This window comes from Lycorma delicatula, chromosome 1, assembly GCF_047948215.1.
Source record: "Lycorma delicatula isolate Av1 chromosome 1, ASM4794821v1, whole genome shotgun sequence".
Lineage (NCBI taxonomy): Eukaryota > Metazoa > Arthropoda > Insecta > Hemiptera > Fulgoridae > Lycorma > Lycorma delicatula.
In genome coordinates this window covers 198,316,630-198,330,871 of record NC_134455.1, presented here as the reverse complement: position 1 = coordinate 198,330,871, position 14,242 = coordinate 198,316,630, and the positions used below count along the sequence as shown (strand labels likewise).

Here is a 14,242-nt window from a genome sequence, read left to right as displayed (position 1 = left end):
GAAGAGGTATATAATGCGTTATTATAAATACTGTTTAACTCAGACGCTTCTTGTATCTCGTTGTGTTCACTTGTATCTCATGTTTATATTGATTCAATACGGAATATATATTTGAACCAAAGAAGAAGAAGCATCATATTAAATAACAAGGTAAGTGTTTTGATTCTTAATAAGATATGTTTATGTAGAAAGCCTCTAAGCATTAATGGTGTTCTCTCCTAAATTTTAGTACAAACACTAATTAAAACCTTCCTAAGATAAGTCAGTGTCTTAGAAATTAGAAATAATAACAGTAAAATCTCTTAAAATATAAATTTAATAAAAAAGTAGAATAATAAATTTAAAAAATTAAAAGAGAACTATTAAAAATGACCTCTTTTATGTTATGTCACATAGATATAATTAAAATTAAATTTTGATATACACCTGAAAAATTAAACATTAATTTAATTAAACAAAATCTAAAATGTTGTTTCCATTATACAAACATCTAATTAAAAAAGTAAATATAATTACATTGTGTGTACATATAATCTTCGCTCAGATTATATAACGAATCATGTTTTTTTTTTAAATTGCAAATTGTATTGAAATCTGTACAACCTAAGTTATAGACAAAAAAAAACATGAAAGGTACATAAAAACGATGAATATAAAATATAAAATGAACATAAAAGATCATGAAAGGATCATAATCGAACGTGATACACACATAAACGAACATGATCCATACCTGAACAGTATACGAAACGAACATAAAAGTTCATGAAACTAACATGAAAAAAACATGAATTCAACATAAACGAACATAAAATAACTTAATCAATCATAAAATGAAAATGAAAGTCATAATTCGAATATTAAAGATCAGAACACAAACGTAAAAGCATCCTAAATTATTATAAACAAATATGAAATGAGCATAAAACAATGACAACTTTCGACGACTTCTTCATGCTTACATTGGAATTCTTAAGTGTAAATCGTACTAGTGCCTTTATCTTCTGATAACCAGCATTAGAGTTACTTAAACAGTTAAATTTATCTGTAACTCACACGAGTTTGGTTTAATTTACGACTAAGTTAAAACTTAAGTATACAAGACAACTAAATTAAATTATCAAATAGACTTTACTCGTTTGATTAACTCTGATCCGATTTCAAATGTTATCGATTAGTTCTTACGAATCGATACTGTGTACACACATCCGGTTGAAAATGAAAACTCAAGTAGCTGCTCCCTTTAAAGTCCGCCAACTAGGTACTTAAGCTGTCTCCTCTGGGCGATTTCTTCAGTCCTGCATTGGATTTCGTGAGAGTAAGTCGTACTAGTGCTTATATTCGGATAACCAGCCTTAGATTTACTTAAACAGTCAAATTGTAAGTTACCCGAGTTTGGTTTGATCTACGCCTACAACAACATAATTGTTAGCTTAATACAGCAATTAGACCGACTACGATAAACCTAATGTAAGTATACAAGACTACATAAATATTATTAAAATTATTCGCATTATTAATTCTCACCCGATATATATATATAGGCTCATATTCGACCACAATCTAATTCGTGATTGTTGCTGTTTTTGTTGCAGGAACATGTCTGGAGTAAACCGTTACAAGAAGATCAGACTCTCTGCGATCGATCAAGTTGGCCGGTTCATCCTTGTTGAAAATGCATTCAATTGCAACCTGGTCACATATTACTACAAGAATGACAATCAAACAAACAAGGACATCGGACCACTTTTAAATTCTATGAAGCTTGAAATCGGAACGATGCTGACCGAAACGGTTGATCGCTATGGATCTATAAAATACAACATCTTAATCGAGCTGTCGTACGAAAAGCCAATGATCGATGAGTATAGAGACATTTGCTTCAAAACAAAAAACTTTGCGGTCATCAACGTGAACGATATCGAACACTCGATAGAAGCCGCGTTCGAGTCATTGCTTCGCGAAGAGGCCAATTTTGAAGGAAAGCAGAGCGGCTGGACGCTTCTGAGTATCGATGGGGTCTTAGTTCGCATAAATCGTTACTGTCCACTCAAAGGGTCATCTTACATTCCTCTACCTAAATCCATCCTACACAAACATGCCGTCGTCAACGTGAAGAATAACGACGATCTTTGTTTCGTATGGTCGATCCTGTGCAAGTACGTGCAAGGTCGTCATCGTAATCGTATAGATAAGAGATACGACGCCCTATTAAACAAGTATAATTTTGGTTCCCTTAACTTTCCAACACCTTTGAGTGATGTCTGCAAATTCGAAAAAATGAACGACGGGGTATCTGTAAACGTTTACTCGGTAGATGAAAACGAAAACATCATTCCGATCAAGGTTTGTTCTGCTGAAAATTATGACCATTTCGATCTTTTGTTGCTAGTCGAAGGTGATCGTCGTCATTTCTGTTTCATTTCCGATTTCGAAAGGCTGATACGATCCCAGCTGACGAAACACGAGCATGGAATTAAGATTTGTAAAAGGTGTTTCACCTACTACAAAACTGATAAAGATTGTGCAAGAAAAATGGCAGATCATCTCGAAAGATGCAGCAGTAATCCTCCTGCAAGAGTAGTTCTCCCCGAAGTGCAGGAAGACGGCTCTCAACCCGTATTGCAATTCAAGAATTACCATCATATGTTTCCAGTTCCTATAGTATGTTATGCCGATTTTGAATGTATCTTAAAACCGATCGCAAAGTGCTATCCTAACCCCCAAAGTTCATACACCGTTTCTACGGAGCAGCACATCCCCATGAGCTATTGTGTGTATTTCGTAGTTCATCCTTCCACGCCGGAGGCCGTTCGAAACGTGATTCCAACAGACCCTATCCTCTACAGGGGAAAAGAGGCGTCCTGTTCGTTTATGCAACTCCTCCATGACGTAGCTGCTCGTGTTGGTGAAGTCCTAAAAGTGTACAAAGTAATGAAATTTTCCGAAGAAGACAGATATTCCTTCGACTCAGCCACAAAGTGTCAGATGTGTAATGCGAAATTCACCCCTGAGGTCCAACCGGTGAGAGACCACTGTCACATCACAGGAAACTACCGCGCAGCACTATGTTCCATATGCAACCTGAAAAGGGTTAGTCGGACCTTCATCCCCGTTTTCATACATAACAGTTCAAACTATGATTCTCATTTTATCGTCAGAGAACTAGGCTATGACGAAAAACAAATCACTGTGATCCCGAACTCTACCGAAAAATACATCTCCTTTTCGAAGAGAATCAACGACCGTATTTCCGTTCGCTTTATCGACACCTACCGATTCATGGCCTCCAGCCTAGATTACCTTGTAAAAACCATACCTACCGATAAATTCAACCATACCAAAAGGTTTTTCAACGAATCGGATATGCCCCTTGTTACCAGAAAAGGAGTCTACCCATACGAGTACACCACCTCTTGGGAAACCCTAGAAGAGACCTCTCTTCCTCCGATAGAGGAATTCTACAGCAGTCTCACGGGATCGGGTATATCCGAAGATGACTATGAACATGCGATAAAAGTGTGGGATCATTTCAAAATAAACACACTAGGTCAATATAGCGATCTTTACCTGAAATGCGACGTGCTGCTCCTGTCGGACGTTTTCGAAAATTTCAGATCCCTATGCCTTAGGGAATATAGTCTAGACTGTGCGCATTACTTCACCCTGCCTGGTTTCTCGTTCGATGCGATGTTGTTCAAAACGAATATTCAACTTGAACTGATCACAGATTACGACATCTACATGTTCTTTGAAAAAGGTATCCGCGGTGGTATTTCGGTTTGTGTTAAAAAACATGGGGAAGCAAATAACCCCTACATCCCAGATGGATATAATCCCCATCAACCGCCCAAATACCTCATCTACCTTGACGCCAACAACTTATACGGCTGGGCCTTGAGCCAATGTCTTCCGTAGAAGGATATACGGTGGGTAACGACTGAAGAAAAAGATTCTGTGATGCAAATTTCATGGCCATACCAGACGATGGTCCAACCGGATATATACTCGAAGTAGATGTCGAATATCCCTCACACCTCCACAATGCGCACAGTGACTTTCCCTTTCTGCCTACGAACGAAACCCCTCCGATCTCTAATTACCCCAAACTCATCCCATCGTTACGGAACAAGTCGAAATATATCTGTCACTTCTCCACCCTAAAACAGGCGATTAGAAACGGACTTCGGGTTACCAAAGTTCACAAAATGTTGCAGTTCGCACAGTCCGCATGGTTGAAGGGCTACATTGAGCTCAACACGCTGAATCGCCAAACAGCTCGAAACGAATTTGAAAAAGACCTCTTTAAACTGATGAACAATGCAGTTTTCGGAAAATGTATGGAGAACGTCAGAAAGAGGGTCAACATTGAATTGGTTTCCTCTGAAAAAAGGCTGATGAAGCTCATCAGTAAACCTACCTTTCAGGATAGGATCATATATAATGAAACTCTATGCGCCGTTCAGTGCGCTAAGGAAAATATATATTTCGACAAACCTATATACGTGGGCCTGTCCGTGCTCGAGTTGAGCAAGACTCTTATGTATGACTTTCACTATGATGTTATGAAAAAAAAGTACGGATCGAAAATATCTCTACTGTACATGGATACGGACAGTTTTTTCTACGAAGTGAAAACTGACGACTTTTACCAAGACCTACAAGAAAGTACGTTCGCAGATTACTTCGACACGTCCGACTACCCGGTAGCTCATCCCTGTCACTCGCTGAAGAATAAGAAAGTGATAGGAAAATTCAAGGATGAGTGCAGCGGAATACCGATCCGAGAGTTCATCGGCTTGAGAGCAAAACTATATACGTTCAAAACTGGTCCTGGAAAAATTATCAAAAAAGCTAAAGGAATAAAAAAGAATGTAGTTAAAAACGAAATTGAATTTGAAGATTATAAAAAGTGTTTGCTCGACAGTAATGCTGTTGTGTACAGGACCATGAAGATGTTTAGATCTAAAAAACACATAATCGAAACTATCCAACAGAACAAATTGGCTCTAAGTTATTTTGATGATAAACGTGTCGCTATAGACAGACTAAATACTCTGCCGTGGGGTCATGTCAGTATCCCGCTGGAATTGAATCAAGTATTTAACGATAGGACCGAGGCGACCACATCGGAGGATGTGATGGAGTAATTCGTGGCTAACATGGAATACATATTAAACATGGTCTGGAAGTGGGGTTGGAAGGCCAGCTTCTGGAGGTTGGCGGCGGGGGTCCAACAGGATCGTCGTCGCTGGATGCCCCAGGAGACGCTGGAAACCCTCACGGAAGGGCAGCACATGAAGAGCCACTAGCACGCGCGGAGACGATGCTATATCATAGTGTGTTCCATACCGTTTTGTGAGAGGGAGAGGTTTTTAGTAGGTCCCTGTGTCCGCAGGAAACCCCATATACCCCACTCCTACTGGACATCTGGTTGCAGATTAAAAAATATATATAAAAAAGGAAAACAGATATTTTAACGTTACGTTATACATATTAAAACAAAAAACATACAAAAAAAAGAAAAAAAACAAATGATAAAAAAATTCGAGTGTTTTATAGTAGGCCTCTCGGGGAGAGATTTCACTCATGTAAAAAAAAATCTCAACGCGCCGCTGTTGCTACCTCCAGGGTGGTGCGGAAACGCAACAATCGTTTTTACTTATTTATGTAAAAACAATAAGTGAGAAATGAACCCGAGAACTACGGATGAAAGGCCGAGACAATAAAAACTATAACAGCGAGCGACTGAAAGCTATGATCTTCCATTCCACAGTAATCAAGCGAGAAATAACGTTATTTATCAGTTTAGCAATTAACTCTACACTGTTATCACACCCTGTTTTTAAAATTATCGGTTACGCACATTCCGTAAACACTCACACATATACCGTTTCTAAGAATTGATACATCGTTTCCCCTCGTACAGTTACATCCCGTTATATTATTCAAAGATTACTAGTCATATCATTTATACTCCAGCATTGTGTTTATATCTTTAAATAATTGTTAAAAGGTGAAGTTAAATATTTTCTAAAAGTATCTGATTGGAACTGGATTTTATTAAACATCATCATCATCATCTTAATAAGACAAATGTTTTAAATATTTATCTCTTTGAAAAACATAAGTGTAGAAGGTCTGTAAGCACTATTGATATTTTCACCTAAATTTTAGTTCAAACGTTATTTAAAACCTCCTTAGATAAGAAGGTATCTGAAAAACATAAGTGTAGAAGGTCTGTAAGCACTATTGATATTCTCACCTAAATTTTAGTTCAGACGTTATTTAAAACCTCCTTAGATAAGAAGGTATCTGAAAAACATAAGTGTAGAAGGTCTGTAAGCACTATTGATATTCTCACCTAAATTTTAGTTCAAACGTTATTTAAAACCTCCTTAGATAAGAAGGTATCTCACTTCTCGAAGAGGCAGTAGAGACGACATTCACTAATCTATATATGCACGGAAAGACTAGAACGATGATAAATTTGGACGATAACACCGACGTTGTTGAAGAATCGTGGATAGAATCCGTGGAAAAGATCATAGAGACGACACTGACCAAATTCATCAACAACGGCAGCGGGTGAGTAATGAGTAAAATAATTTATATAGATTTAAACATTATTCGTTACCGTCCGCTGCACGGTGCCTCTAGCACATTCATTGCTACACCGAAAAACTTGTAAGAAGAGAAGCAATAATTAATGTAAAAAATCCGCATGACGAAAAATGTTTCCTATGGTCCGTGTTAGCATACTTACATGACCAACCAGGGCGTAACTATCGTCAGAGTCGGTATACAAAGTGCGAACATGAAATTAACATGACCGGGACATCATATCCAATAAAAGTAAAAGACATTGGTCGCTTCGAGGTGTTGAACCCCTTAATAAGCATCAATGTCTACGGCTATGAGGAAGATAACGATCGTATGTACCCGGTACGTGTTACCGAAAACCGCGATCGTACCCACTGCATACACCTATTGCAGCTTGCAGGGGAGACGAGAGATAAATTTCACTACTGCCTTATAAATACCAAACCAGGTAAAAATGGGCTATCTCGCCTCCTTTCAGGTCTTACAAAACATCGGTGTAGCAGTCAATATTGCCCTTACTGTTTGCACCGTTTCAGTTCATCAGACCCACTTGTCGCTACACAAAACCTAAACCATTTGATCGAGTGTAAGCGACACGGTGCACAAAGGATAAGATTACCTTTCATTTTTTTTTGTTACCCACATGAAGCATGATGTAATTTTTATAATAATTTTTATTTGTAGTCGAAAAAACTTGAAGAGTTATGTAAAGTTGTAATACGATATTTTATGGCGGCTTATTATACACGATATCTTAAACAAATAAGAAAAAATACTTTTTTAGTTTTTGAATTATGATAGATATGGATAATTAATATTTTAATTATACTGGATGTATCACTTTGCGCGCCTAATATTAACACCAACTAACTAAGTTAGGATGATACGATATAAATGGTATTAGGTGTGGAAAATTGCGCGCGTAAATTAACATCGACTAAAATACGTTATGCCGATATATAAAATACTTTGGGTTAGGACGATATATAGAATTATAATCGATACGATTTAAACAATATGGATGTGGCATTTTGGGCTCGTAAACTAGTCATTCATTTCCGATTTTGTTTAATTAAATAAATATGTTTTATTTTTCAGAAATATATCAAAATTTAATTTTAATTATATCTATGTGACATAACATAAAAGAAGACATTTTTAATAGTTCTGTTTTAATTTTTTAAATTTATTATTCTACTATTTTATTAAATTTATATTTTAAGAGATTTTACTGTTATTATTTCTAATTTCTAAGACACTCTTAAGAAGTTTTTAAATAGTGTGAAACGTTGAATGCAGAATGATACTTATATATATATACAAAAAGAAATATTAAGTAAACTGTAATCTTATCAATTTAGTTTATGTACTGTTTTTAATTGCAGTGTCAGCGATAACAAGTACGCGGTTACCAATTAATTTTATTAAAAATACAATTTTAACTGCAGTGTGAGCGATAACAACTATGCGGTTTTGATAAAACTTCTTATAACAAATAAATATAATTATTATCATCAAGAGAGAGAGAGAGAGAGAGAGAGAGACGTAATGCATTTCATAATAAAGAAATAATTATTGCACATAACAATAAATAAAATTTTAAAAATAAACTAAATTTAAAGAAATAATTATTAAATAAATTAAATTTTATTTAACTTATCAGCGGAAGTTGCATTCAGATAAATAATAATTGGAAAATAAAATAAATTGCATACGATAATTTAATCGCGGTTATAAAGTCAACTCTTTGTATAAATTTTATTTTCGGAACTTGCATTCAGATAAATAATAATTTGAAAATAAAACAAGTTCATTTTATAAGAGATAAAAAATATTATTCGAAACTTTATTCATTCTTGCGTTAACACTCAATCATAATGGAACGTTCTTTTTATGATAGAGTCCATACATTTTACAGGGTTACTAGAAACGGTGACAAAAAGATTTATACGCCGTTAGAGATTTATACGCCGTAAAGAAAAGAAATACGTGATGAAGTTCAGGGACTACTCATCAACACTACGCGTTCCGTATGCGGTGTATGCAGACTTTGAATCATTTGTACATCCGATGGACACTGCTACCCCTAAACCCAACACTAGTTTTACCGATAAGGTAGCCCATCATCTTCCGTCCGGTTACGCATACGTTATCGTCGACGAGGAAGGGCAGATTTGCGAAGGTCCTGTAGTCTACCGAGTGAGAACTAGTGATGAGAAAATCGTTGAAAAGATAGTGGATGAATTGCTCGCTCACGCTGATAGATTGCCCAAGATTATGATTACCGAAAAAACGATGGTGATGACACCCGAAGACACGGAAACATTTAAAAGGGCTACTCAGTGTTTTCTTTGTCATTGCGAGTTGAACGACGATCGTGTACGTCATCAGTCGCATACCACAGGCCGGTTTCTTGGTACATGTCATAATGAGTGCAATTTAAATTGTAAGCGCACCGAGCATATTCCGGTATTTTTTCATAACCTCCGCGGCTACGATAGCCATCATATAGTTCAAGCCTTGGAAAAATAAAAGGACGATGTAAAAAAAAAAATGTATCGCCGATACGTCTTAGCGATTACGGTCACTGTCCATTGGTCCATTGAGGTTCTTGGACTCTGCAATTTCTTTCGTCATCCCTCGAACAACTTGTTGAAAATCTAGTAAAAGATTGTCAGGACAAAGACGTCGTATTTAAACGTCTCACACATTGTTACCCGCTACCCAAGAAAAGGGATTGTTTAATCCGTAAAGGCGTCTATCCGTACGAATACATAACCCATGTAATCAAGTTTTTCGAATCCCGACTTCCACCACAGACGGCATTCTACAGTACGCTAAGAAGAGAGAACATAATGGACGACGATTACGTCCACGCTCAAAACGTGTGGGAAGCGTTTGACTGCAATACGTTAGGCGATTGCCAGATCTATACCTTCTTAGCGACGTATTATTGTTGGCAGACGTCTTTGAAAATGTTCGTAGTACGTCTATGCCATATTACGGTTTGGACCCCTGCCCCCTTAACTCCGCCCTCCATTTCACGTGGTATGCCATGTTAAAATTTACCCGTCAAGAGTTGGAACTGTTAACCGACAGATATGCATCTGTTTGTTGAAAAAGGTACACGTGGCGGTGTTACCATGATTTAAAACAGATACGCCAAGCCAAACAATCCAAACACTCCAGATCAGTATGACCCATCCGAACACACGTCATGGGTTCAATAATATAATTGCAACAACCTGTACGGAACAGCCATGGTTGAGCCCTTACTACACGCTAATTTTAGATGGTTGAGTACTGAAGAGATTAACAATCTCGATATTAACAGCGTTGTCGATCGTGGTGAAAAGGGCTATATCTTGAAGTGGATCTTGAGTATCCACAAGAATTACACGATCGTCACAAGGATTACCCTCTCGCACAAGAACGATTAGTACCAACCGATGAAATGTTGTCTCCTATTTCAAAGACGTAAGAGATGTCCCGCAAACAAATTACTGACAACATTGTAAGACAAAGCACGATACGTTGTACATTACATAAATCTTAAGTTGTACACTCGACTTGGATTGAAAGTGAAAATGTTCACAGAGATTCTGGAATTCTCCCAATCGCCTTGGCGTAAACCGTATATCGACTTCAATACTGAAAAACGTGCACAAACACGATATAGTTTTGAAAAGGACATTTTTAAGTTGATGAACTACGTGGTGTACGGTAAGTACACTGCGTTGTTCATCAGGAAAATGTACGAAACCGAATAGACTTTCAACTGGTTACTAACGAACATAAACTGGACAAAGTGATTGCAATACCGATAGTAGTTTATCGAAGTAAGCGAATTGCTCATAGCCCACGGTCATGACTATTGTAGTCCAAGAACCGTAAACAAGGTCCCAATAGCCCACGACCATGACTAATGTTAATTTTTTTATCATGCGGATATATATTGCTTTTCTTTTATTTTAAGTGAAAAAATTATTTTAAAAAAAATATATTATTTTCATTAAATTTCCGTATTACTTTTTTTAAGTGAAAAAAAGGTTGTATAGTATTTCGTTTAAAAAAAATAATAATAAATAATTTCTTAAAGTAAAAAAAAAGTCGTCGTCTCCAATAAAGGGAATACCAATTCGTCCGCTATCGAATATAGAACTGATGTGGTACGCGAGAAAACTGAATATAGCCGATTTTCGAGGAGTCTTCATGTTGGACGCATATCCAAAAAACCGAAGACTAACGAGTCTGCGATCGTTAATCTTGATCGCAGTACCGGTCGTGGAACACACTCGGTATGTTATAGAAAACTTGGACGAATGGTGGACTATTTGATAGTTTCGGTAATTTGCGTCCACCTAACAAATTGATGCGTTATTTTCTATTCGATTCGAATATAAATTTCAATTATAACGCCAGACAGAACGGTTATCGGCGTTATAAACACGGTTATCTGCGGAAATTTATGTCTTGAATTTCTCAGTCTTGGTTCGTCAGCCTACAAGTAAACATCATTATCATCAACATGTTCTGCATAAGTGGAAATATGTCGTTATTACACGCTACATTCTTTCCGCCATTGGATTAGTCTGATGGCGATTGGGAATTGGCGTTGATAAACCTAACAACATATAACTCGATTCCGAATATCGAAGAGGGAATCAACAGCACAATATTGTCTTTTCAAAGAAATTTCAAAAAACGATTAAGCTGACACTACCGACCGGATCGTACAAAGTGGATGATATCGCTAAACGGTTGAGCGATGAACTCAAAAAGAAACACCAAATAGATTTACTTATGCGACCGAATAACAATACGTTAAAATGCGAACTTAAATGCAGTGCTGTGATCGATCTGTCACCAAGAGATAGTTTGGCACCGCTGTTGGGGTTTGATAAAACTAATCTAGCGGCGAATATATGGTTCGAGTCATCGAAGCCGGTTGCCATTAACAACGTGAACACCGTATGGGTCGAATACAACCTTATACCAGGTTCCTATACGAACGGATCAGAAGGACACGTGTTGCATGAATTTACGATAAGCGTACCGACTGGTTTCAAAATAATCGAATCGCTGAAGAATGTAATATATCTACCGGTAAATACAAAGAGCTTAGACGAGATCGCTATAAAGTTGACCGATCAAGATGGTAAACTGATAAATTTCCGTGGTGAAACCGTAACGGTGAGATTGCATTTACAAAGAAAACCAAAATAAAAGGAAAACGTTAAAATAAAATAACGGTGGTAGTAGTAGCGAAACGAGACGCAAATTCTTAAAGTCGACGTACAAACACCAAAGCGTTAACATCGCGTAACGTGTTGTTTCTTCAAAAACTTTGTTTTACAGTTGTGGTGAACCGTAATGGCAGCAATAGGGACGAATATGTTGGACATTGGTGAAAGTGTTTCTTTCGACAACACGATCACCCAGTACGAATATCATGTACGAATCATCAGTACGAATATGTCGTACGCTTCGTCGACTTTCAACAACAACTATGAAATCCGGATACCGATACACCAACAGGACGTGTACACGTTACCGCATAAAAGCTTTTTGATGGCTGAAGGGCTGCTAACTACTAAGGCAGGTGATAAAAAGGCAATAGAATCGTGGTTAACAAACAACGCGATACCATTTCTCTTCGAGGAGATACGATACGAGATAAACGGAACGGAGATGTGTCGTGTACAAAGATTAGGAATAACGACAACGATAAAGAATATCCTATAGTTGCGTAAAAGCGAAAAAATTATTTTTGAAAATTTGGGGTGGAAGTTCGATGTGACGAATAAATCCGATTTGGATAAAACACGGGAAGATTTTGCTTCTACGTACCGCTGCGTATGCTGATGGGTTTTGCCGAAGACTACAAACACATAATATTGAACGTCAAACAAGAATTGGTTTTGCTTAGATCTTCCAACGACGTGAATGCACTAGTATCTTCCAAAGAGGCACTCGATTCCAAGTTGAAAGTGACTAAGGTAGCGTGGAAAATTCCGTATGTTCATGTTGCCGATACGATGCGATTGCAATTGTTGAAAGTAGTAGAACAAGATAGAACGTTAGCAATAGTTTTTTGTAGATGGCAAATCCACAAATATCTGGCTCTACCACAAACAATCATACATTCATGGACGGCAAAGACATGTGAACAAACGGAGAAACCGAGATACGTGATATTCGGTTTACAGATGGATAGAAAAGATAAAGCTACAAAATCACTGACACTCTTCGATATGTGCGAATTGGTAAACGTTCGTCTGTATTTGAATTCGCAGTACTATCCGTACGACAATTTACAGGGTGATGTGAATGTGATTTATGAAATGTTCGCCAGCTTTCGGTCCGGTTATTACAACAAACCGGAGAACGAGAATCCCGCTTACAGTTCGGCGAATTTCAAGACCAGTGTACCGTTAATAGTTATCGACTGTTCCCGTCAGAACGATTCGTTTAAAACAGGAACCGTAGATGTGCGTATAGATTTCGAGACCAAAAACAATACACCAGCCCACACGACCGCCTATTGTCTCATTATACATGATACTATCGTCACATACACTCCGCTTACGGGTATAGTGAAAAGGTTATGTAATGCGGGAGGTATTTAAAATCGAACTGTTAATGGGAGACTTTTCGCATGAAACCGATACGATGTAGAGTGGTTTTTCCTGCACCATCACCGGTTAACATTCCGTTAATATGGTGTAATTCATCAACCATGAAAGCGGTGCCAATGTTTTACAACACTACCATATCATCATCAAAAAATAAGTCTGCTGACACTGTCAGCAACATCACAGCATCGTTACCTTTAGAAAAAGCAGAGCTTAACGTCGGTAATACGAGTTTATCATTATCTAACATAACGCTAAATGAAGAAAACCGTAATGAATGTTACATTATTACTTTGTTAACACAACGTTACATCTACATAATGATGATGATGATATTACAACGTTAACATAACTTTAATGTTATGTTAACATAACGATAAGGTTAACATTAACATAAAGATATACATACATGATGATGTTACTACGTTAACATCACCACGTTACCACGTTACTACGTTACCCTCACCACATCTACAGTGATATAATAAAGGGGACTAAGAAAGTTATATTTGACCTCGCATTCGCAGCTGAGCAACGGCCATGGAAGGAGTAATCGATTATCACGGCTTCCTCGGCAACCGAGGTGAGTTTATAGATAAGTTTTCTTTGTGGATCACATACAATCATTCGCAAGAAAAAATAAAAACAAAAAAAGTATAAAATAGAAAAAAACGATATAAAAACCAGTTCGAGTGTTTTATAGTAGGCCTATAGTGGAGAGATTTCACTCATGTAAAAAAAACAAATCTCAACGCACCGCGGTTGCTACCTCCAGGGTGGTGGCGTTAAGAGACATTTTTGTTCTTAACAGATATCAATTAATTAAACTTTGTGTTCATCATTTATATTTAATTCCTGGGTGTAAATTTACTACTGTATTTGTAATAATACAAAGTTAGAGTATAGTGTGTGTGTGTATGTGTGTTGCATCAATACTGTCGATCGTGGGAATCTTTTAACACACACACACACACACCTATATATTTTATTTTTTATATACAGGC

General features: G+C 37.1%; 2 protein-coding genes across 2 annotated transcripts in view; one reads left to right on the top strand and one right to left on the bottom strand.

The window, feature by feature from the left end:
- The window catches only part of LOC142317741 (uncharacterized), a 75,142-nt gene that overhangs the window by 53,117 nt on the left and 7,783 nt on the right, over positions 1 to 14,242 (bottom strand). The gene's annotated exons all lie outside the window — the stretch shown is intronic.
- On the top strand, positions 4,021 to 5,160 carry LOC142318245 (uncharacterized). Its single transcript, XM_075354809.1, has one exon. It carries the CDS (start codon positions 4,209 to 4,211, stop codon positions 5,148 to 5,150), a length of 942 nt encoding a protein of 313 aa, XP_075210924.1. The 5' UTR covers positions 4,021 to 4,208; the 3' UTR covers positions 5,151 to 5,160.

Coding starts and splice junctions, on each gene's coding strand:
- LOC142318245 (XM_075354809.1), top strand. CDS start 4,209: ATGTTGCAGTTCGCACAGTCCGCATGGTTGAAGGGCTACATTGAGCTC.